This window comes from Panthera tigris, chromosome X, assembly GCF_018350195.1.
Source record: "Panthera tigris isolate Pti1 chromosome X, P.tigris_Pti1_mat1.1, whole genome shotgun sequence".
Classification (NCBI taxonomy): domain Eukaryota; kingdom Metazoa; phylum Chordata; class Mammalia; order Carnivora; family Felidae; genus Panthera; species Panthera tigris.
In genome coordinates this window covers 56,671,027-56,697,921 of record NC_056677.1, presented here as the reverse complement: position 1 = coordinate 56,697,921, position 26,895 = coordinate 56,671,027, and the positions used below count along the sequence as shown (strand labels likewise).

The following is a 26,895-nucleotide window of genomic DNA, read 5'->3' as shown; positions in this document are numbered from 1 at the left end:
TTGAAATGAGCATTTTTATATCCTTTGGATAAATACCTAGTAGTGCAATTGCTGGGTTGTAGGTTAGTTCTATTTTTAATTTTTGTAGGAACTTTCATACTGTATTCCAGAGTGGATGCACCAGTTTCTATCCCCACCAACAGTGCAAAAGTGTTCCCCATTCTCCACATCCTTGTCAACATCTGTTGTTTCTGGAGTTGTTAACTTTAGCCACTCTGACCAGTGTGAGGTGGTATCTCATTGTGGTTTTGATTTCTATTTCACTGCCGATAAGAGATGTTGAGCATCTTTTCATGTGCCTGTTAGCCATCTGGATGTCTTCTTTGGAAAAGTGTCTACTCATCTCTTCTACCCATTTCTTCATTGGATTATTTGTTTTTTGGGTGTTGAGATTGATAAGTTCTTTGGATTTTGGATACCAACTCTTTATCTGATATGTCATTTGCAAATATTTTCTCCCATTCCATTGGTTGCCTCTTAGTTTTGTTGATCGTTTCCTTCACTCTGCAGAAGCTTTCCATCTTGATGAGGTCCCAATAATTAATTTTGTTTTTATTTCCCTTGCCTCTGGAGACACATCTAGTAAGAAGCTGCATAGCTGAGGTCAAAGAAGTTGCTGCCTTTTTTCTCCTGTAGGATTTTGATGGTTTCCTATCTCACATTTAGGTCTTTCATTCATTTTGAATTTATTTTTCTGTATGCCACCACATCACTTTCAATCTGTAGGTGTCTTTAGCTCTACAATGAGTCTTTTATAGGCAGAATATAGATGAGTCTTGTTTTTTTTTTAAAGTTTATTTACTTATTTTGAGAGAGAGAGAGACAGAGAGCATGAGTGGGGGAGGGGTGGAGAAAGAGGGAGAGAGATAATCCCAAGCAGGCTCTGTTCTGTCAGTGCAGAGCCTGATGAGGGGCTCGAACTCATGAACTGTGAGATCATGACCTGAGCTGAAATTAAGAGTTGGACATTTAACTGACTGAGCCACCCAAGTGTCCAAACCTTGTTGGTTTTATCCATTTTATCCATTCTGATACCCAAAGTCTTTTGATTGGAGAATTTAGTCCATTTACATTCACAGTAATTATCAATAGATATGTATTTAGTGCCATTTTATTACATACTTTGTTATTGTTTCTGGATATTTTCTCTATTCTTTTCTGTTTTTTGTGCTTTTGTTGTTTCTTTTCCATGCAAAGTGTCCCCTTTAATATTTCTTGCAGGGCTGATATAGTGGTTAAACTCCCTTTAGTTTTTGTTTATCTGGGAAACTATCTCTCCTTCTATTCTGAATGACAGGCTTGCTGGATAACGTATTCTTACCTGCATAGTTTTCCCATTCAGCATGACCTAGTCAATGGCTTTGAGGATGTGCTTTCCTTGTATGATCCGCTGTACACTCCTTTCTCTCTGTGACCAGGGATCCCTACTCTCTACTGCAACCATGATTTGCTTCTCCCCAAACCACATCTCTGTACTTCCTACAGTCCATGATGTGGCCTCTTCTCTCCCTCTAGTAGTGAAGTTTGTTCTGTCAGTTCTCAGATTTATTTCTTGTGTATTCAGAATGACTTGATATTTATGTCTCTGTGTTCAAGGAATGAGGCAAGCCTAGGGTCTTCCTCCTACTCCATCTTCTGAATTCTTTTTTTATTCAAGTATAATTAGCATACAGAATTATAACATTATCAGGTATACAATATAAAGATTCAACAATTCTATACATTACTCAGTGTTCATCAAGATAAGTGTACTTCTGGAGACAGGAAGATGGCAGTAATGTAGGAGGACCCTAGGCTCACCTTGCCCCATGAATCCAACTAGATAATTATTAAATCATCCGCCACACCACAGAAATCAATCTGAAGACTGACAGGACAAACTCTACAACTAAAAGGAGAGAAGGGGCCACATCAAAAAAGGCAAGAAGTGCACAGATATGGTTTAGGGGAGAAACATTTCCTGGCTGCTGCAGAGGGGACAGAGCCATGTTACAGAGAAGGGTGAGAGGGGCACACAGGGGAATGCACAAGGAGAATGTTTTCCTAACGCCATTGGCTTGCAAAACAATAGGGACTGAATTTTATGAATTCTTGCACCATTGGGGCTAAAAGCCTGGAATTTAAAAGGGAGCAGGCTTGACTGAGATAGAGCCTAGAGAGTACCACAATGCTCTTGAAGAAAGTTAGGCAGACAAACCAGGGCCATACAGCATTAAAAAGTGATCTCAAGGGCACACATTTGGGAGATTATTTGCTCTGCTCAGAGTGAGTCCCTGAGAGACAGCATTCATGCAGACAGTACTCCAGATACAAAGGAGCTAGCCAGCAACATTTCCCTCCCCCACCCCTTAGAATAGACACAGAACCACCTCCGGGAAGTAGTACAGTGTAGACATGGGCTGCCTAACTTGCTTACACTAAGTTCCATCCTACCGCTATGGTGGAACTGCCCTTCTCAGTCACACTTACTTTAGTCACCATGTGGTAGGCCCCACGACCAGAAGACCAGCATAAACTCCTGCCCATACCACATGTCTCCACCAGAGAGTTTTTCAGGGCCTCAATTCTGGTGAACGTGGTGACATGTCTCATTTAGCAAGCAGACCAGAGCATACCTAGTTAAAACTCACCACATGTAGGCCAGGGATGAAACACTTCCCACAGCAGGCAAGGAGAGCCTCTGCAGATGACTAGCCTGAAGGACAGAGCAGCCAGAACATAATAGGAGAGCAAGCAGAGCACAGAGTGGAGACACTCCCTGAAGTGCTAAGCCATGGACATTATATGACTTCTTCATAAGAAGGTTACTTTCAGGAGAAAGAGACACAACTTGCTTTCCTAAAACACAGAAGGAGGCAAAGATGTAGAAAAAATGAGAAGAAAGAGGAATTTATCCCAAATGAAAAAACAAGATAAGGCTAAAGTCAGGTACCTAAGCAAAAGAGATGTAAGCAAAATTCTTGATAGAGAATTTAAAGCAATGAACATACGGTACTCACTGGGCTTGAGAAAAGAACTGAAGACATCAGTGAGACCTTACCACAGAGATAAAAGAGTTTAAAAGAATCAGAGATGAAGAATGCAATAAACAAGATTAGAAACATGCTTGATGCAATGAACAGCAGGTTGGAAGAAGCAGAAGAATGAATTAATGAGCTAGAAGACAATGTAATGGAGGCAATGAAGCTGAAAAAGACAAAGAATAATTATGTAAAATGAGAATAGACTTAGAGAACTCACTGATTTCATCCAACAGAATAATATTTGTATTACAGGAGTCACATAAGCAGATGAGAGAGAAAGGGACAGAAAATTTATTTGAAGAAATAATAGCTAAAAACATCCCTAATGTTTGGAAAGAACCAAACATCCAGATGTAGGAAGTACAGAGAACTGGCATCAAAATCAACAAAAGCAGGGTACGTGGATGGCTCAGTTGGTTGGATATCCAACTCTTGATTTCATTTCAAGCCATGATCCCACGGTTTGTGAGATTGAGCCCTGTGTTGAGATCTATGTTGATAACGCATCATATTACAGGAGTCCCAGAAGAAGAAAGAGAAAGGGGGCAGAAAATTTATTTCAGGTAATAATAGCTGAAGACTTCCTTAAGTTGGGGGAGGAAACAGATATCCAGATTCACAAGGCACAGAATACTCCCTTCAAAATCAACAAAAGCAGACCCACATAAAGACATGTAATAATTTAATTTGAAAAATATACTGATTAAGAAAAAAAATTTAAAGCAGCAAGACAATAGAAGTGAGCAACTTACAAGAGAAAACCCAAAAGACTAGCAGATTTTTCGACAGAAATTTTGTGAGTCAGAAGGGAGTGGCATGATTTATTCAACGTTTTGAATGGGAAAAATCTACAGCCAAGAATACTCTATCCAGCAAAGCTATCATTCAGAATAGAAGAAGATATAGTTTCTCAGGCAAATAGAAACTAAAAGAGTCCATGACCACTAAACCAGGCATGCAAGAAATATTAAAGGGGACTCTTTGAGTGGAAAGGAGAGACCAAAAATGAGAACATGAAGGTATGAAACACAAAAGCAGTAAAATGAATATTTCTGTAAAAATCAGTCAAGGAACTCAAACACAAAAAGGATATAAAATATAATAACATATACCTAAAATGTGCTGATGAGAGGAGAAAAGAATTGGTTTGAACATAAATGACCATCAACTTAACATAGGCTTCTATAAGCAGAAGAGGTTATATATAAACCTAATAGAAACCATATATCAAAAACCACTTAATAAACATGCAAAGAAGAGAAAGAAATCCAAATATTTCACTAAATAAAATCAGTAAAACATAAAAGAGAGAAAGACAAGAAAAGATCAGAGAAAATACCCCAAAACTACAAAATAAGTGATAAAGTGGTAATAAATACATATCTATCAATAATTACCTTGAATGTAAATGGACTAAAAATTCTAATCAAAAGACATAGGGCTCAGAATGACTAAAAACAAGACTCATTGTATATTGTCTACAAGAAATTCATTTAAGACTGAAAGACACCATTAGAGTGAAATGTGGAGATGGAAAATTATCTATCATGAGAATAGATGTCAAAAGAAAGCTAGAGTAGAAATACTTATATTGGACAAACTAGACTTCAAAACAAACAATGAAACAAGAGAGAAAGAAAGGAAGTATATAATAATAAAGGGGGCATTCCAACAAGAAGATATAGTAATTATAAATACTTACCCAACATGTGAGCACCCAAATACATAAAACAATAAAGAACATAAAGGAACCCATTGATAATCATACATTAATAGTAGGGGACTTTGACACCCCACTTACATCAATGAACAGATCATCTAAACTCAAAATCAATAAGGAGAGATCTGGGAAGATGGTGGCATAGGAGGACGTCTTTTTTGTTGTATCAACGTGGATGGAACTGGAGAGTGTTATGCTAAGTGAAATAAGTCATACAGAGAAAGACAGATACCACATGTTTTCACTCTTATGTGGATCCTGAGAAACTTAACAGAAGACCAGGGGGGAGGGGAAGGGAAAAAAAAAAAAGAGAGGGAGGGAGCCAAACCATAAGAGACTCTTAAAAACTGAGAATAAACTGAGGGTTGATGTGGGGTGGGAGGGAGAGTAAAGTGGGTGATGGGCATTGAGGAAGGCACCTGTTGGGATGAGCACTGGGTGTTGTATGGAAACCAATTTGACAATAAATTTCATATTAGAAAAAAAGAAAGAAAATCAATAAGGAAACAATGGCTTTGAATGACACACTGTACCAGACGACTTAACAAATATATTCAGAACATTCCATCCTAAAACATCACAATACACATTCTTTTCAAGTGCACATGGAACATTCTCCAGAACAGATTGCACATTAGGCCACAGAACAGGACTCAACAAATTCAAGCACAATGAAGACATACCATGCACCTTTTCTGGCCACATCACTATGAAACTAGAAATGAACCACACACACACACACACACACACACACACACACACACACACACAAACTGGAAAGACCACAAATATATGGAGCTATATAATATGCTACTAAACAAAGCATGGATCAACCAGAAATCAAAGAAGAAATAAAAAATACATGAAAACAAATGAAAATAAAAACACAACAGCCCCAAACACTTGGAATGCAGCAAAAGTGGTTCTATGAGGGAAACTTATAGCAATAAAGACTGACCTCAAGGAGCAAGAAAAAGCTCAAATAGACAACTAATCTTACACCTAAAGGATCTGCAAAAAGAATAACACACCTAATGTAAAACCGGCAGAATGAAAGAAATAATAAATATTAGAGAAGAAATAAGTGATATAGAAACTATGAAAAAATAGAACAGATCAATGAAACCAGGAGCTGGTTCTATGAAAAGATCAACATAATTGATAAACTTCTATCAAGATGGATCAAAAAGAAAAGAAAAAGGACCCCAAATATATAAAATTACAGATGAGAGAGGAGAAATAAGAAACAATGCACAGAAATACAAACAATTATAAGAGAATACTATGAAACACTATATGCCAACAAATTGGACAACCTGGAAGAAATGGATAAATTCCTAGAAACATAAACTACTAAAACTGAAACAGGAAGAAATAATAGAAAACTTGAACAGACCAATAACCATCAAAGAAATTGAGTCATTAATAAAAACAAAACAAAAACTCCCAACAAGCAAAAGTCCATGGTCAGATGCTTCACAGGCAAATTTTACCAAGCATGTGAAGAAGATTTAATACCTATGCCTCTTAAACTATTTCAGAAAATAGAAAAGGAAGGAAAACTTCCAAATTCATTCTATGAGGCAAGCATTATCCTGATACCAAAACCAGATAAAGATACCACAAAAAAGAGAACTACAAGCCCATTTCCCTGATGAACAGAGATGCAAAAATCCTCAGTAAAACACTAGAAACTCCATCCAACATTACATTAAAAAAATCATTCTTCACAATCAAATGGGATTTTTTTCCTTGGTTGCATGGGTAGTTCAATATTCCTGAATCAATCCACTTGATACATCACATTAATAAAAGAAATAGCCATATGATTATTTCAGTAGACAACAGAAAAAGAATTTGGCAAAGTTACAACATCCATTCATGATAAAAACCCTCAACAAAGTGCCTTTAGAGGGAACATAGCTAAACATAATAAGTGCTATATATGAAAAACCCACAGCTAACATCATCCTTAATCAAGAAAAACTGAGAGCTATATCCCTAAGCTCAGGAAAAAGACAAGGATATATGCTCTCACCACCTTTAGTGAACATACTACTGGAAGTCCTAGCCATAGCAGTCAGACAAGAAGTAACAAGAGGCATCAAAATCAGCAAGGAAGAAATAAAAATTTCACTATTTGCAGATGATATGATACTCTACATAAAAACCTCAAAGATTTCACCAAAAAGCTGCTAGAACTGATAAACAAACTCAGTAATTCATAGGATACAAAATCAATGTACAGAATTCTGTTGCATTACTATACACCAATTATGAAGCAGAAGAAAAAGAAATCAAGGAATCAATCCCATTTATAATTGCACCCAAAACCATAAGATACCTAGGAATAAACTTAACCAAAGAGGTAAAAGATCTGTACTCTGAAAACCATAAAACACTGATGAAAGAAATTGAAGATGACAAAAAGAAATGGAAAGACACTCTATGCTCATGGATTGGAAAAAGAAATATTGTTAAAATGTTTATGGCACCCAAGGGAATCTACACATTGAATGCAATCTGTATGAAAATACCAACAGTATTTTTCATACAGGTAGAAAAAAAAATCCTAAAATTTTCATAGAACCATAAAAAACCCTTAAAGAGCCAAAGCAATCTTGAAAAAGAAAAGCAAAGCTGGAGTTACCACAATTTCGGAGTTCCAGTTATATTACAGAGCTGTAGTAATCAAAACAGTATGGTACTGGCACAAAAATAGACACATAGATCAATGGAACAGAATAAAATCCTAGAAATGAACCCACACCAAATGGTCAATTAATCTTTGACAAAGCAAGAAAGAATATTCAAAGGGAAAAAGAATGTCTCTTTAACAAATGGTGTTGGGAAAACTGGACAGCAACATGCAAAAAAATGAAACTTGAACATTTTCTTACAGAATATACAAAAAATATACTCAAAATTGATTAAAGACCTAAATGTGAGTCATGACACCATTAAAATCCTTGAAGAAAACACAGGCAGTAACTTCTTTGACATTGTCCATAGCAACTTTTTTCTACCTATGTCTCCTGAGAGAAAGGTAACAAAAACAAAAATAAACTATTGGGACTGCATCAAAATAGAAAGCTTCTGCAACAGTGAAGGAAACAATCAACAAAAACCAATAGGCAACGTATGGAATGGGGGAAGGTAATTTGCAAATGAAATATCTGATAAAGGTTAGTATCCAAAATATATGAAGAACTTATTCAAATCAAAACCCCCCAAATAATGCAGTAAAAATGGGCAGAAGACACGAATAGACATTTTTCCAAGGAAGACATCCAGATGACCAACAGACAGTTGCTCAACATCACTGATCATCAGGGAACTTCAAATCAAAACTATAATGAGACATCACCTCTCACCTGTCAGAATAGCTAAAATCAACAACACAAAAAACAGCAGGTGTTGGAGGGGATTTGGAGAAAGGAGAACCCTCTTACATTATTGATGGGAATGCAAACTTGTGCAAACACTCTGGAAAGCAGTATGGAGGTTCCTCAAAAAAGTTAAAAATAGAACTACCCTATGATCCACAAATCCTACTACTAGCTATTTATCAAAGAATACAAAAATGCTAATTCAAAGGGATACATGTACCCCAAAGTTTATAGCAGCATTATCCACAATAGCAAAATTATGGAAACAGCCCAAATGTTCACCAACTGATGAATGGATAAAGATGTAGCATATATATAAAATGGAATATACTCAGCCATAAAAAAGAATGAACTCTTGCTATTTGCAAGGACATGGATGGAACTTGAGCTTAGGATCCTAAGTGAAATAAATCATTTAGAGAAAGACAAATATCATATGATTTCATTCATATGTGGAATTTAAGAAACAAAACAAAGGAGCAAAGGGAACAAAGAGAGAGAGAGGCAAATCAAGAAACACACTCTTAACTATGGAGAACAAACTGATGGTAACCAGAAAGGAGGTGGGGGTGGGGATCGGTTAAACAGTTGATGGGGATTAAGGAGTGCACTTGTTATGAGAGCATCAGGTGATGTATGTAAGTGCTGAATCACTATATTATACACCTGAAACTAATATCACACTGTATGTTAGATTAAATAAAATCTAAATAAAAGGTAAGTGTACTCCTAATCCCCTTTATCTGTTTCAACCATCTTCCACCCACCTCCTCTCTGCCAACCACATTTGTTCTCTGTATTTAAGTGTCTGTTCTTTTTGCCTTTTTTTCTTTGTATGATTGTTTTGTTTCTTAAATTCCACATGAGTAAAATCATAAAGTATTTATCTTTCTCTGACTTCTTTCGTTTAGTATTATACCCTCTAGATCCATCCATGTTGTTATAACAACATGGATATATTTCATTTTTTTTTGCCAAATAATATTTCATTATATATATGTATCTATATCATACCCATATCCATATCCATATCTATCTATCTAATCTCACATCTTTTTAATCTATTCATCCATCAATGGACACTTGGGTTGCTTCCATAGTTTGGCTTTTGTAAATAATGCTGCAATAAACACAGGGGTGCATATATCTTTTTGAATTACTGTTTTCATTTTGTTTGGGTAAATACCCAGCAGTGGAATTACTGGATCATATATTTCTATTTTTAATTTCACGAGTAATCTCTATACTATTTTCACAGTGGTTGTGCCAATATGAATTCCCTCAAACAGTGAATAAGATTTCCTTTTTCTCAGGGCACCTGGGTGGCTCAATCACTTGGGCGTCTGACTCCAGCTCAGGTCATGACCTTGTGGTTCACAAGTTCAAGCTCCGCTTTGGGCTCTGTGCTGACAGCTCAGAGCCTGGAGCCTATTTCAGATTCTGTGTCTCCCTTTCTCTCTGCCCCTTCCCTGCTTGCACTCTGTCTGTCTCTCTCAAAAATAAATAAAACATTAAAAAAATTGAAACACACGATTTCCTTTTTCTCCAAATCCTTGTCAACATTTTGTGTGTTTTTTATTTTAGCTATTCTGACAGTATAAAGTGATATTTCATTGTAGTTTTAATTGCAATTCCCTGATGATTAGTGTTGTTCAGCATCTTTTCATGTGTGTTGGCTATCCATATGTCTTCTTTGGTAAAATGTTTATTCAGCTCCTCTGCTCATTTAGATTAGATTACTTATTTTTTGTCATTGAGTTGTATAAGGTCTATATATATTTTAGATATTAATCTTTTATTGGACATATTGTTTGCAAATATTGTCTTCCATTCAGGATGTTGCCTTTTTATTTTATTGAAGGTTTCTTTCACTATGCAAAAGTTTTTTATTTTGTAATAGTCCCAGTATTTTAATTTAACTTTTATTTCCCTTATCAGAGGAGACATCTAGAAAATGTTTCTATGGTTGATGTCAAAGAAATTACTTCCTATGTTTTCTTCAAGAATTTTATAATTTCAGGTCTCATATTTAGATCTTTAATCCATTTTCTTTTGGGTATGGTGTAAGAAAGTGTTCCAGTTTCATGCTTTTGCATGTAGCTGTCCAGTTTTCTGAACACCACTTGTTGAAGAGACTGCCTTTCTTCCACTGTATACTCTTCCCTCCTTTGTCGTAGATTAATAGACCATTAAAGCTTGAGTTTATTTCTCTCTATTCTGTCATTGATCTATGTGTCTATTCTTGTGCCAGTACCGTACTGTTTTGATTACTACAGCTATGTAGTGTATCTTGAAATCTGGAATTGTGGTAGTGTATCTTGAAATCTGGGATTGTGATGCCTCCAGCTTTGTTATTCTTTCTCAAGAGTGTCTCAGCTATTTGAGGTATTTTGTAATTCCATCAAAATTTTAGGATTACTTGTTCTAGTTCTATGAAAAATGTTCTTTGTATTTTGATAGTGATTGCATTGAATGTGTAGATTACTTTGGGCAGTATGGACATTTTAATAACTCTGTTTCTTCCAATCCATGAACATGGAATAACTTCCCATCTATTTGTGTTATCTTCAATTTTTTCACCAATGTTTCATAGGTTTTGGAACACAGGTTTTTTCACCTCCGTGGTTAAGTTTATTCCTAGGTACTTTATTAATGTTGGTACAAATATAAATGGCATGGTCTTCTTAATTACTCTGTTTCTTCATTGTTCATCTATAGAATTGCAACAGATTTCTGTATGTTGATTTTGTATCTTGCATACTGATTCATTTATTGGTTGTAACAGGATTTGGTGGAGTCTTTCAGGTTTTCTATATATAGTATCATGTCTTTTGTAAATAGCAAAAGTTTTACTACTTCTTTGCCAATTTAGATGCCTTTTATTTCTTTTTATTGTCTGATTGCTATGAATAGCACCTCAGTACTACGTTGAAGAAGAATGGTGAAAATGGACGTCCTTGTCTTGTTCCTAATCTTAGAGGAAAAGCTCTCAGTTTTTCCCCTCTGAGTATGATGTTAGCTGTGGTTTTTTCATATATGGCCTTTATTATGTTGAGGTATGTTTCCTCTAAACCTACTTTGTTGAGAGTTTTTAATCATGAATAGATGTTGTACTTTGTCAAAAGCTTTTTCTACATCAATTTTGATTTTTATCTTTTCTGTAGTTAATGTGATGTATCACATTGATAGATTTATGAATACTGAACCATACTTGCATCTCTGGAGTAAATCCCACTTGATTGTAGTGAATGAGTTTTGGTATGTGTTGTTGTATTTGGTTTGTTAATATATTGTTGAAGATTTTTGTGTCTGTGTTCATTAGAGTATTGGCCTGTAGGTTTTTCTTTCTTTCTTTGTTTTTTTTTTTTTTTTTGTAGTGTCTTTTCTGGTTTTGGTATCAGGATAATGCTGCCTTCATATGATTAATTTGGAAGATTTCCCTTCTCTTCTATTTTTGGGAATAGTTTGAGAACAATCGGTAGTAACTGTTCTTTAAATATTTGGCAGAATTTACCTGTGAAGCACGTTGGTCCTGGCCTTTTGTTTGTTGGGAGTTGTTTTTTTGTTTGTTTGTTTGGGTTTTGAGTAAGTCAATCTCATTGCTAGAAATCAGTCTATTCAAATTTTATAACTCTTCCTGTTTCAGTTTTTGAAGGTTATATGTTTCCAGGAATTTATCCATTTCTTCTAGGTTGTACAGTTTGTTGGCATAGGATTTTTCATAATATTCTCTTATAATTTGCATTTTTCTAGTATTGGTTGTTATTTGTCTTTCATTTCTGATTTCATTTATTTAAGTCATTTCTCTCTCTCTCTCTCTCTCTCTCTCTCTCTCTCTCTCTCTGTCTTTTTTCATTTAGAGAGAGATGGGGAGGGGCAGAGGGAAATGGAGAGAGAGAATATTAAGCAGACTCCATGCCCAGCACAAAGCCCAATGTGGGGCTCGATGTCACAACTGTGAGATCATGACCTGAGCCAAAATCAAGAGTTGGATGTTTAACTGACTGAGTCACCCAGGTGCCACCCTCTCTGTCTCTCTGATAAGTCTGACTAAAGGTTTATCAATTCTGTTGATCTTTTCAGAGAATGAGTTCCTGGTTTCAATGATCTGTCTTATTGGTTTTTCAGTCTCCATTTCATTTACTTCTGCTCTAATGTTTATTATTTCCTTCCTTCTACTGACTTTGGATTTAATTGTTTTTATTTTTCTAGCTCTTTTAGGTGTAAGGTTAGGTTGGTTATTTGAGATTTTTCTTGCTTCTTGATGTAGGCCTATATTCCAATAATCTTTCCTCTCAGAACAGCTTTTGCTGCATCCCAAAGATTTTGGATCATTGTGTTTTCATTTTCATCTGACTTTATGTATTTTTTTATTTCCTCAATTTCTTGGTTGACACACTCATTGTTAACAAGTATGTTATTTACCCTCCATGTATTTGTGTTTTTTCTAGATATTTTGTGATCGATTTGAGTTTCATTGTGCTGTGGTCAGAAAAGATGCATGGTATGACTTTTACCTTTTTAAACTTATTGAGTCTTGTTTTGTGGCCTAACATGTGATCTATTCTGGAAAATGTTTGGGATGTGCACTTGAAAAGAATGTATATTCCACTGTTTTAGGTAGGTATGTTCTATTAGGTCCATCAGGTCCAGTGTGTCATTGAAAGCCATTGTTTCCTTGTTAATTTTCTGTTTGGATGATCTATCCATTGATATAAGTGGGGTGTTAATGTCTCATACTATTATTGTATTACTGTCAGTTTGTATACATCTATCAATAGTTGCTTTTTATATTTAGGAAGTCCTATATTGGGTGCATAAATTTTTACAATTGTTATATCCTCTTGTTGGATTGCTCTCTATCATATAGTATTCTTCTTTCTCTCTTGTTACAATCTTGTAAGTCTGTTTTGTCTGATAGAAGTATTGGTGTCTGAGTTTCCTTTTTGCTTCCATTTGCATGACAAATGTTTTCCATCCCTCTACTTTCAATCTGCGAGAGTCTTTAGGTCTGAAATGAGTCTCATTCAGGCAGCATTGCTTTTTTATCCATTGAGTCATCTGATGTCTTTTGATTGGAGCATTTAGTCCATTTATATTCAAAGTAATTATTAATAGGCATATACTTATTGCCATTTTGTTACTTGTTTTATGTGGGTTTTTTTAAGTTCCTTTCTGTTCCTTTTTTCTCTTTCTCTTCATGGTTTGATGGCTTTATTTGGTGATATGATTGGATTCCTTTATTTATTCATTTTTTTGTATCTATTATAGGTTTTTGATTTGTGGGTACCATTAGATTCATATATAACATCTTATGAATATAGTAGTCTATATTAAGTTCATAGTCACTTAAGTTTAAAACCATTCTAAACCTCCAGTCTTTTTTTATTCTTTCTCTGCAACATTTTACCCTGCATCTCCTCTGTTTTTTCCTGTCTCAGAAATGGCAGTTCTACTACTTTAGTACCTTAAGTCTAAAACTGTGGGGTCATCCTTGGCTCTTCTTTTTCATACCACTTTTCTAATCAATCTGATGATTCTGTCAGCTATTCTTTTGAAATGTATTCAGAATCTGACCACTTTCTAACCACTTACATTGTCCCCACTCTGGTATAAACCAACATTATCTATTTCCTGGATTATTGGTATACTCCCCTAATAGGTATTTCTGCTTCTGCTCTTTCTCCCTACATCTATTTTCTTATTTATTTTTTATTAAGTTATTTTTAAATTCCAGTATAGTTAACATGCAATGTTATATTTGTCTCAGTTATAGAATATAGTGATTCCAAAAATCTATACATCACCCTGTGTTCATCATGGCAAGTACCCTCCTTAATCCCCATCACCTATTTCGCCCATCCCATCACCTGCCTTCCCTCTATCACTTTGTTTTCTATAGTCTATTTCTTAGTTTGACTCTCTTTTTCTCCTTTACTCATTTATTCCTTAAATTTCACATGAGTGAAATCATATGGTATTTATCTTTCTCTAACTTATTTCAGTTAGCATTATACACTATAGCTCCATCTATGTCATTGAAAATATCAAGATTTCATTCTTTTTTATTATCATGTGTGTTTGCGTGTGTGTGTGTGTGTGACACATGCACACACCAGATATTTTTTATACATTCATCAGTTGATGCACACTTGAACAGTTGACATATCTTGGCTGTTGTGAATAATGCTGCCATAAACAGGGCTGCATGTATCCCTTTAAATTAGTGTTCTTGTATTCTTTGGGTAAATACCCAGTAGTGGGATTACTGGATCATAGGGTAGTTCTATTTTTAACTTTTTGAGGAACCTCCATACTGTTTTCCACAGTGGCTGCACTGGTTTGAATTTCCATCAACAGTCCCTTCAGCCATTTTCAATACAGTAGACAGAGAGATTCTGTTGAAACAGAGGTCAGATCTTGCCAATCCTCCATTCAAAAATCCTCCAATCATTCCCTATGTTACACAGTGTAAAAGCCAAAGTCCTTACCTTGTCTTACAAGGGTCTATATTTGACTTTGCTAATTGATCTCATCTCCTTCCTTCTCTTTCTTGCTCACTCTGTTCCCAGCCACACTGATCTTTCTAGAAAATACCAGAAGTTTTTCTGCTTCAGAGCATTTGTATACACTATTTCTTCTCTCCCTTTCCTCCTCAAAATATTATATGCAGGGCCCACACCTTCATTTCATCAAGTCTCTTCACAAATATTACCTTATTAGTGGGACCTTCCCTGATCACTTTACAGCATACACCATCACCTTCTCTCCCTTTTACACTGCTATATTTCTCTCCTTACCACTTACTACCACCAATGTTGTTTATTGCCCATCTTTTTACAGTGTAAGTTAAACTCTTTGAGGGCATTAAGAAATATGTATTAAGAGTCTACTATGGGATCACCTGGGTGACTCAGCTGAGTGTCCAACTTCAGCTCAGGTCATGATCTTGCGGTTTGTGAGTTTGAGCCCCGTGTTGGGCTCTGTGCTGACAGCTCAGAGCCTAGAGCCTGCTTTAGATTGTGTGTCTCCCACTCTCTCTCTGCCCAGACATTGCTCGCACTCTGTCTCTCTCTCAAAAATAAATAAACATTAAAGAAAAACTTAGAAAAAAAGGGTTTACTATGTACCAGGTCCTTTCCTAAGCCATGGGGATATAAAAGTGAACAAAACAGATAATACCACTATCCTTCTGGCATTTCCAATCTAGAATTATATAAGGTGCTATATTTTCTCAGGAAATATTTGATAAATGCATTGAATAAATATAGCATTCACTCAATGGAGTAATAGGAATGGTTCAAAAGTAAAGGATGTTTGGATTGGTTCCCCACTCTACAAGAAATTGGATCACCCACCCCATGTAAAGAAATGGTTCTGTAGCTTCCCAGGTAAAAGGTTAGAAATTTATTCAAATCCCACGACCTCCAGACATTCTATATTCCTAACTCTAAGGGCTCTTGGATTCCTCCAAGGTATACTTTTTAAATACAAAAATATCTGGTATTATATGAGAAATATGGCATCAACACAAAGGGACTGGAATCTAGTGACTATCAGACCAGGAGGAAATGAGATAAGGAGTGATACAAATTAATAATAGAAGTTTCAGCCTTGTCTAGAGACAAAAATACTTTGTATCAAAACAGAATAAACACTGTAAACAACAAGCAGAGATGCTGGTAACTAGATCCAGATAAAGTGGTTTGGGAGAGAGGAGGAAGTGGCCTTCTTTAAGAGAAAACTTAGTAGGCCAGAGGAAGAGGTAAATGTTAGAATCTATTAGATTTCCCACTTGGAGAAGGGAAGAATATGCCCACTGCATAAGGTGATATTGCTCTTACAACCTCTTCCTTCTCCTCCTTAACAACCAGGGAATATGAAAGATTTAGTGGTTCTAGAAGTAGCCTCAGGAGGAGTCAAAGATAGAAAAACCTACATGCATCAAAGGGGTGAGATGATTAGGAGAGGAAAGGAACAATAATTCTCAGTTTGCAGCTTCCACATAGCCTTCTGAAGACTTCCAGGAAATTGGCTGTAAGCAGTGTGTGAAAAATGGGTGCCTTTTACTTCATGGACTGCATTTCCTAGGCTTGAACTTAGTCATCAATTATATGTAAAATGTCTGCTCTCGAGAATGGCCCCACTGGTCCAGTTCTCCATTTGAGGGCTCAATAATGCTGCCACTTCCAGAGACTAGAATGTCCCACTTATCTAATTTTTCTGACTCTCCTGTTTAATTACAGAGTCCTTGTTCTGAGTCCTTTTCAGACTTCATTTAGTTCTACTTCTTGTTCCTACTGACAAATTCCTGGCTCCATTTCTTCAATAGTTCATGCCTTCTGGAATTGCTTCCATCATTGGCCCTTACTCACATTGACAAATGTCAGCTCAAAAATCTCATTTTAATCTTTATATAGTCATATTGTTTTGTAACATGCCACTCCCCCACCGGCATATATCTTTGGCAGATGTAGACAGATACATGCTGTCTTTAAATCCAGATGGTTTTGCAGCAGTCCAGAGCTCTGCCTTCTACAAATTCCTGTGACGAAGAGGTACATTCTGTCATTTGACAGAGTGATGTTGAAACGGAGCAATTCAATGACCCAGCGTAGGAGCTAGTGCAACATTTTGTTATGCCCCACAAAATGTATTGCTAGTTAACTCAAATCTGTTGTAACTCAAATCAGTAAGAAGGGTTTTAATGGCACATCATAACCTAGCTGAAGGGGAAATCAATATCATCAACTTACATTAAAACACCAACAATTTGCCAGACACTAGGCTAGAGTCTCGAGTTATACAAAGAGAAATGAACCCCTGCCCTCAAGGAGTTTACAGATGAGTTCTAAAAGCTCTAGTTCACATTTGAGCATGGTAGCTGATACCAACATTGACATAATGACCATTGGAATTAACACATCATGTAAGTGCCACCGTGACATTCTGTCAATTGGAAGAATAGGATTGAATACTCTTGGTGGCCTTAGTAGATATGGGGTGTCTCCAGGAGAGATGAGGTCCTTATGGAGGGTGATCATGAGAGATATAAATGCTACCATGGCTCTCACATATACTGTGAAATGACTGAAAATATCTGGGATTGGAAGAAAGAGGATCCTTATAAAATCAGCTTTATATCAAGTTTATCAACTGATTCATATATTAGGCTGGAAAAAAATCTTCTGTGACCCAGATAGACTTACCATCTGCTCCTTCACTGCTTTTGCTTCTTTTATTACGGCGAACACGCCTGCTTTCCTCTTCAGAGTATGATTTTTCTTCAGGGAAGAAGAAACTCAGAAGGGCCACCTACAAAAAAAAAAAGTAAATGAGTAAAAGGTTGACTCTAGTCAACCATAGCCAACATAAAAAACTGGCTTTCTGTAGACAGTCTACCTTCACCTTAAATTCACTGTGTCTAAAGCTTGAGCCCATCTTCTCCACTATATAAATCCTTTTACTTTTGGTGCATTATACCAATCATTCCAACTATGAAATTTTGGTCAATCTCTGAATCCCCTCTCTACAAATACCTAATAAGTGATCCTTCAAGTCCCACTTCTCCACATATTTCTAGGGTTTAGAGAGCCCAGTCACAAATTTCTAACTTCTCTCACATATTATACTGATGTCTGTCCAGAATTAGACTTAAGTTTGCTCCCCCCTCTTGGACTTCAATATTATCCATCCATGACATTTCCACATTCTGATTTGTGATGAACTTTTGGTTTGTTCTTAGAATGCTGTGCATCCAATTATGATTGGATAGTATGAGTTATGTCCACATTCTTCTGGGATTTAGTCATGACAAAGCACACAATTATTCTGTCCCTTTCCAAGGCTCCTACAGGACTCCTACAGCACTCATGGTCTATAAGACTCATTTGGGTACTTAGTCCTCTACTGCCTTATTATGATCTTTCATAATAATACAATGTTTCATATGTGAATGGGCCTGGTTTCACTAACAATAGTCATAGCTTAAATATATACTTGTTTAAGTCAATCATAATCTTTTAACACGAATGCTTCTTTGTGGTTAAAAAAATGTGATTGAGGTAAACCATGGACAGAGTAGTAGGTTTCAGAGTGATTCTAATCCTGACTCTGCCATTTATAGCTGTGTAACCTTGGGCAAGTTACTTAAATTTTAATTTTCTCATCTGTAAATTGGGATAATAATAATGCTTTGCTCATAAAGTAGTTGTAGGGTTAGTACAGTACCCAGCATTTAATATACATTCAATAAATGCTAGCTATTACTATTATTAAAATTAATCTTCACAACACACTGATTATTTTGAGAGTTAAAAAAGAAGAAACAAATCTGCATTTTCACCCTAGTGTCAGTTCAAAAAAGAATTAAAAAATCCTCATATCTCCTGCATCTCTGATTAACTGGAAAAAGAATGGGTAAGACTTAAAAAGGCCCTAACATTCTATACAAACTTTTTTCAAAATCCTGTGGTTTACTGTTTACATAGAACAATTACATCAAACAGCCTTACCACACATAGTTCGTGTCTTGAAGAATACATTCATGTATTAAATATAAAATTAATAAATGAATATATAATTTCCAAATTGCCATTGGGTTGTATTTAAAAATATTTAGGTTGAACTATTTGAAACTGCCATTGTTTTGTATCCAAAATGCTTGAATATCAGCAATTTCACACAGTTCAACTGAGTAGTATTCTTAAATCACTTGATTGGAATTTAAAATGGATTTTCCCATAGAATAAACATAATAAAGTCTGGCTAGGTTTCCAGAAAGCCCATAGACAGTTAACTGACAATTTAAATAAGCTATCACACATCGCTTCTCAGCCTTTTGGCTAAGATCAAGTGTAAATAAGCTATCACACAACTAATAATATAAACCCAAACTGCTATTTACAATGAAATCTCAATCATTTCCAACTCTAGAAGAACAAGTGATTCTGGATAGAAGATTTTTCTTGATAACTTTGCTGAAATTTCAGCTATTTGGATAGAAATTAGTCTATAATCTATGATTTAACCGAGGGTTTACTGAAAATGTAGTAGACTGTAAATGGCCCCAGTCCACTATGGTTTTAAGTTAAAAAAACATTACACCCATTTAGCCCATCCCCCCACCTCCTCTCTAGCAACCCCCAATTTGTTTTCTATATTTAAGAGTCTCTTATGGTTTCCCTCCCTATTTTTATCTTATTTTTCCTCCCCTTCCCTTATGTTCGTCTGTTGTATTTCCTTCACACCTGTCAGAATGGCTAAAATTAACAACTCAGGAAACAACAAATGTTGATGAGGATATGGAGAAAGGGGAACACTTTTGCACTGCTGGTGGGAATACAAACTGGTGCAGCCACTGTGGAAAACAGTATAGATTCCTCAAAAAATTAAAAATACAGGTAGCCTATGACCCAGAAATTGCACCACTAAGTATTTATACAAAGGATACAAAAATGCTGATTCAAAGGGACCCATACAACCCAATGTTTATAGCAGCACTATCAACAATAGCCAAATTATGGTAAAAGCCCAAATGTCCACTGACTGATGAATGGATAAAGAAGATATGGTGTGTGTATATGGTGTGTGTATATGTGTATGTATATATATATATATATATATATATATATATATATATATATATATATTAGAATATTACTTGGCAGTCAAAAAGAACGAAATCTTGCTATTTGCAACAACTTGGATAGAACTAGAACATATTATGCTAACTGAAATAAGTCACTCAGAGAAAGACAAATAGCATGTGACTTCACCCATTTGTGAAATATAAGAAACAAAATTGATGGGGGCACCTAGGTGGCTCCATTTGTTAAGTGACTGACTTCAGCTCAGGTCATGATCTCACAGTTCATGGGTTTGAGCCCCACATTGGGGTCTTTGCTGTCAGCAAGATGCTGGCTTCAGATCCTCTGTCTCCCTCCCTCTGCTCCTCTCCCCCACCACACCCTCTCACTCTCTCTCAAAAATAAACATTAAAAAAATTAGAAACCAAACAGATGAACATAGGGGAAGGGAAGGAAAAATGAGATAAAAACATACAGGGAGGCAAAGCATAAGAGACTGTTAGATACAGAGAACAAACTGAGGGTTGCTGGAGGGGTGTTGGGTGGGGGGACTGGCTAAATAGATGATGGGCATTAAGGATGGCACTTGTAGAGATGAGTACTAGGTGCTATATGTAAGTGATGAATTGCTAAATTCTACTCCTGAAACCAATATCACACTATATATTAACTTGGATTTAAATTAAAAATAAAATAAAAATTTAAAATTTGCATATTAAATTACAGAGCAATACATGCTTTGTTAGAAAGAAGTATATAGTTCTCTGAGAGCAAGAAAAAAAAACATCTAATATAGACTAGGAGTGAACAAGATGTCTTGGAGGAGGTGCTACCTCTGAGTCCTGAAGGATGTTGAAGATTCAGTGGTGAATGGGAAGGCAAAAAGGAATTCCAGGCATAGAGAGCATTGTTTAGAGGTTCAGAGGAAAGAGAATGGCAGTTTTTGAAAATACAAGTACCTTAGAATAAGTGGTAGGAGGTGGGAGCAATGGCAAAAAATGAGCCAAGAGACATTCAATAAGGGCCAGATCATGATAAGGAATTTAGGCTTTATCCTGAAGCAAGGGGATCCTCTGAAGGTTTTACCTTGGCAAATTTTTGTACCTTATGAAAATCTGAGCTATAATTTATATATAGCAAAATGTACACATTTTAGGCATACAGTTTGAGGAGTTTTGAAAAATATACACACCTTTGTAACCATCATCAAAATCAAGGTATAGTACATTTCTATCACCCCAGAAATTTCCCTTGTGCCCCTTCCAGTCACTCTTCAGGTCTATCTCCTAATCCAGGAAACCACTCTTTTGACTTCTGTCACCATAGCTTAGTTTTTCTTATTCTAGAATGTCACATATATTGAATCATACAGTATGACTGAATGATTTTTGTGTATTGTTTCTGTTTTTCAACATAATGTCTGTGAGACTCACCCATGTTTTGGGTATCAGTAGTTCTTTCCTTTATATTGCTGAATACTATTTCCTTAAATGTATATACCACAATTTCTAATATATTCACCTATTGAAGGACATTTGGGTTAGTTCCAGTTTGGGGCTATTAGGAACAAAGTTAATATGAGATTTCATGTATGAGTCTTTCTGGGGACATATGTTTTCATTTTTCTTGGGCAAACACCTCAGGGGAGAACTTCTGGGTTATATGGTATGTATTTATTGTGAGGAACTGCTAAACTGTTTTCCAGAATGACTGTACCATTCTTTAAAAAAAATTTTTTTTAATGTTTATTTATTTTGAAAGAGAGAGAGGGGGGGGGAGGGAGAGCGAGGGAGAGGGAGGGGAAGGGGGAGAGAGAGAGAGAGAGAGAGAGAGAGAGAGAGAGAGAGAATGAACAAGTGGGGGGGACAGAGAGAAAGGGAGACACAGAATCTGAAGCAGGCTCCAGGCTCTGAGCTGTCAGCACAGAGCCCGATGCAAGGCTCGAACTCATGAACTGCGAGATCATGACCTGAGCTGAAGTCAGACACTCAACTGACTGAGGCACCCAGGTGTCCCATGACTGTACCATTCTATACTCCCACCAGCAATGTATGAGAGTTCATGTTTTGTGCATCTTTAGTATACTTGATATTGTTAATATTTTTAATTTTAACCATTCTTGCAGATGTAATGTTTCATTGTCAGTGGTGTTTGAATTCTTAAACTTTTTAAAATGTTTTTCTTTTATCTTGCTAGCAACTATCAGATTTCACATCACTTACCTATAACATCTTTTCAAGTCCCTTTAAGTTTACTGCTTATAATCTGCTATAAGATTGACATCTTGCTAAAACTAATCAGAATCATGTGCAAACAAAATAAACAGGTAATCAGTGCATTTTTTCAAATGTTTTATTTATTTTTCAGAGAGAGAGAGTGAGCAGGGGAGAGGCAGAGAGAGAGACAGAGGATCCTAAGCGGGCTCTGTGTTGACAGAAGTGAGCCTAGTGGGAGCTTGAATTCACAAACTGTGAGATCATGACCTGAGCTGAAGTCAGTTGCTCAAATGACTGAGCCACCCAGGCACCCTGGTAATCAGTGTATTTTTGAATGGCTTTTCCAATAGTTGAGATGCATATTCCCTGGCAGTTTAGAGGCCATCTGCTTACTGCTTGATTCCTGCCCGTGGTTTGAATAGGTGAATTTGTTCAAATTACTGAGTTTTACACAGGTATGTTATTACAGTATAATGCTATTTGTAGGGGAAAGGAATTTTGAAGTCCAAATGGAGACCCTCCTTACCATCAGCAACTACAATTCCAGATTTTTTTTCATATTCCATGTTCCCTCGTGGTCTCAGTTTGTATGGGTGCTCTGGTAGGGCCTTTAGCATAGTCTTGTGTCAACAGAAGGCAACAGATGGCAACAGAAGATGCTCATATATTAATTGTTACAATGGGTCTGATGGGAGTTTGAGAGAACTCAAGCTCCCAGAAGAGGAGGGCTAAGGAAGAAATAAACTCCTTCAGATAGCAGAAACAATCTAGCTCACATGGGTAGTAAGAATAGCTTAAAGTCCCTTAAGAGAGGCTATTGATGAGTATGGAACATTCATAAATCAAATGTTTATTGGAAGGGGACTGCCTGTATATGACAATTGTAATGCCAATTAAAAACCATATGAAAACAACACAAAAAACTGCTTAAACTGAAAGAGGATCTCTATTCACAATGCCCTTATTTGAGTCTTAATTAGAGGTAGTATGGGAAACTATCCTCTGATTAGTATAATGGCAAAGACAAAAATCAGTGGCTGCTGATACAAACAATCTAGAATTCTAGCTTGAGTATTGCATTCATTAGCATGGCCTCCCGAGGCAAGTTGCAGAATATGAACAAAACAGCTTTCTCTCTTTGAATATTGCTTTCCTATTGCACAAGGGAGGAGGCATCAGGAATGTTGGCCACAGTCAGACATATTGCTCAAGGGAAAAAAACTAATTGTTTACACTTTATTAACTGATTACACCCTTGTTTCCTATGGTAAAATTACATGGTAAACAGCACCTGCAGATTATAGGGATCTCAGCTGGAAACAATTTGTTAACAGTGAGATATAAGGGATATATCCATTACTGCTAGTGACTCTCCAGATATTGCTATATATTTTTTTCTAATATCTAAACCAACAAAATTATTTGGTACATTTATCTCTTTTTGCCATGACATAGAATAAATTTAATTCATTTTCTATTTTATGGTTAATGTACTTGATTATATTAGATAATTCATAGAAAATTATTCATAAGCTTCTTGAGAGTAGAGGCACATAGTAGGCCCCTAATAAATATCTAGCTGTTGGAAGAATAATAGGACTATTGATAAACCATCCCTTTAAGCCAGAAAGTTGTTGAACCCTAATTGGACCTCATTTCTTAGGATTAACCATGGAGAGGTAGTCTAAGGACTTATTATACTACTGGCAGCAATCAAATCAAAGGGTTCTTAAGAATGAGAGAGTTCGTGGGTCAGTGGCTCTCAAACTTTGGTGTGCATCAGAATCACTATGCATGAGTGTTAAAATGTAGAATCCTGGGCCTTTCCCTCCCCAAATTTAGATTGAATAGGCTAAGGAGAGACCATAGAGTCTGATTTTTCAACTTGCTCACTATGGGATTTTGATGCAGGAGGTCCCTGATCCACATTTAGAGAAACTGCTGTATTGTTCATTCCTTAACTGGTCTCTTATCTGGAGACTGAACAGGCTGTCTTGTTTTGCCACTGGTGAAATAGGGCTCTCACATAGATCACGGTTTTCACATTTTACTCCATCATTCCTGGAGTTAATCTGTTTATAGAAACTGGTACTTCATCTCTCTAAAGAAGAGGCTGGTACCTACCAGGCTTTCTAAAATTGGCAAATCACTGATTTTTTTAAAAAAAGATTTATCTTTCAATATTCTTGAATAAATCTATTTTTCTTATTGCAATCACTGCTTTCACTGCCATCGCCCACCAGCAATCACCAACGATCTTCAAATAAGTAAAATAAAACCATTTATACTATGAGATATTTAACAAAATCTCCAGGCGATTCTACTATAGCAAGTTGTGAGCATCCCACTACCAATGAATGAAGTAGGATTGACTAAACTTTGATGGGTAGGTCATGGGTATATAATGAATACAGAAGCTTGCACAGAATACATTTCTAATCTTGTAAGAACCCTTAACTCAGCATGCTTTGATTTTCAATAAAAGGTCTGGAGAGGGTCACTCAGGATGGTGGTGCTTGCTGAACAAACACAGAGTACTTACTTACCATATGGAGGGCAGTGAACTAGATACTATAACATACATAGACAAACAACACACAGATAATCTCAACTTGCTTTGTAGTGCAATGATAGCACTACATAACAGGAGGTAGTGAGGTTTTTAAAAGCAGTGTGACAAGAAGGGAAGCACAGTATGTTCTGGTTGCTGAATGGAGTATGCCAGCTCCTGAGAGCAAGCAAACAAGAACACTCAAAATTGATCACAGCACTTCATGGAACCTGCCCCCAGTGGGGTAGGAATAGAGGTGGCAGCAATCAGCCCAGATGCCAAAGAAAATTGGCACCTTGGACATCTCTGGTGTGAGTGCCAGGGATTGCCATCCCTTGTTGTAAATATGTCTGAGGATGACTGAAATTATGCAGTAAATCTAAACATGGAAGTGAAACATAACCAACATTTTTCACATAGAGCTAAAAGCAGTCACTGAATTCTGCTTCATAGGTAGTTTGACTTAAAAATCGCCATCCAACAATGCAAGTGACTACAAAGTAGAAAGAAAAAAAGTAACAGTATCTTTGTTTCAGAGATTACCATGGTGTGGCGTCAGCAAGAAAATATACTATAAAAAGTTCAGTCTCTGGCTTTTTTTACCTCCCAGTTTTGGGTTCTCTGAATCACATAACACTTGTCAAATAATGCCTTATATATCTTTAATATTAAATTTATTCCTTCATTCCTAGTAAGCTCCTTAAAGGTAGCTATATTTGTAGATTCAGAACCTGTGTGAACTGGTCCTCTGGACAAGGTGAGATCTGTTTAAGATACATATCAAGGAGAAAGATGAGTTATTTCAAACACACAACTACTAATGCAAAGGGGGAAAATGGATTCCTTCTCTAATCATCTGTTTCTAGGTTCGGTTCTATTCCTAACATACAGAACAGAGCTGGGAAACTTACTGAATTGATTCTCATCAATGGACAATATAAGTTGTGTCCAGCTTTTGTATGACTTTGAAATCCATAACCACCACAGATGTCACATCTACCTCATTGCACTGTTCTATCATCAGGGTCGGAATCGTGTTTAATGTGAAATGGCAAGAAAGGATCACCACTACGGAGATTCTGGGTGTCAGCTGGTCTGTGAGCATTAAAACAATGTTCACTGCTGACATTTTCAGAGATGCAATGACAGAAGAATACCCAAGCATCTTTCATATGGTGAGCTTTAAAGCATAACCATAAGCAAGGGTGGCATAAGAAATACTCTAAAGGATGCACTAAAGCATAGCTTTAAGTAACATGACATAATTGTGGGATGCTTGGGAAAACAGCAGCAGAGTCAAGTTTGGAATGAAACAATATGGAATTTGGAAACTTTTTGAGCAAAGGCTTTTTAGCTGACCACAAGTTGAACACAGAAATACCAATGGTGACAGACTCTACAAGTAGCAGCTGCAGTCACAAATCAAAAAGCAGTTTGTATATATGTCATATAGAAAGGACTTTTTGTTGAAGATTTAGTTTTTTCTCCCTACAACTGTGGGTATAATCAGTAGTGACATCTTTGAATAAGAAGGGCAGCAAAATATACTAGATGTCATTGCCTTCCCTTGGGAATGTCTGCTTAATTTGTAATTCCCCATACTTCTAAAGTTTAAGACAGTTAGACACATAAGGGAAAAAACCTTCCACTTCCACTTGTAAAACCTAGAAATTACTAAATACTATCATTTTTGAATAGAATCTGTTTATAAATTAGAATGTACCTATAGAATTTATAGAAGAACCAGGATAAAACCATTCCAGCAATCCTGAACTCTGGATTCAGAACACATTAGCTCAAATGCATCCTCTTAATTATAAATTCTTACGTGGCTTTTGACAATTTTATTTTTTATTAAAAAAACTTTATTTATTTATTTATTTATTTATTTATTTATTTATTTATATTTTTAGAGAAAGAAAGAGAGTATGCAAGTGGGGGAGAGGAGCAGAGGGAGAGAATCTTAAGCAGGTTCCACACTCAGCATGGAGCCCAATGAAAGGCTTGATCCCACAAGCCTGGGATCACGACCTGAGATGAAATCAAGAGTCAGACACTCAATGTACTCAGCCACCCAGGAGCCACAGTATTTGAAAATTTTATAACCACGTTTCAGTTTACCTTTACAAAGGTAGCCCAATGCAGGTTAGAGTAGGATTATGACTGAAATGAGATTGCCTATGCGATCCATTTAGTTTAAACTAGCATTTTTCCCTTGTTCAAAATTGCACTATCATTAGCATTGTATAAAATCCATTCTGGTTCCCAAGGGAGACCTAAACCACATAAACCACCTCTAAGCCTTATCTGAACACAACATTCAAGAGCAAGTATGGAGGAAGGGTATAAATGAAGTAGCTAGTGAGAAGAAAGTTGCAACAGTCAGAACTTGAGAGGGCGGGGAATAG

At 36.3% G+C, this 26,895-nt stretch overlaps 1 protein-coding gene across 5 annotated transcripts in view; it reads right to left on the bottom strand.

The window, feature by feature from the left end:
• Nucleotides 1-26,895, bottom strand: part of EDA (ectodysplasin A) — a 416,255-nt gene that overhangs the window by 122,570 nt on the left and 266,790 nt on the right. For all 5 annotated transcript variants that reach the window (XR_006213420.1, XM_042974367.1, XM_042974368.1 and 2 more), the window contains exon 2: nt 17,342-17,447. Coding sequence is in view for 4 of the 5 variants with exons in the window: in XM_042974367.1 (XP_042830301.1) it covers nt 17,342-17,447 (106 nt within the window). In the remaining variant the exon portion in view is untranslated. The remainder of the gene's footprint in view (nt 1-17,341; nt 17,448-26,895) is intronic.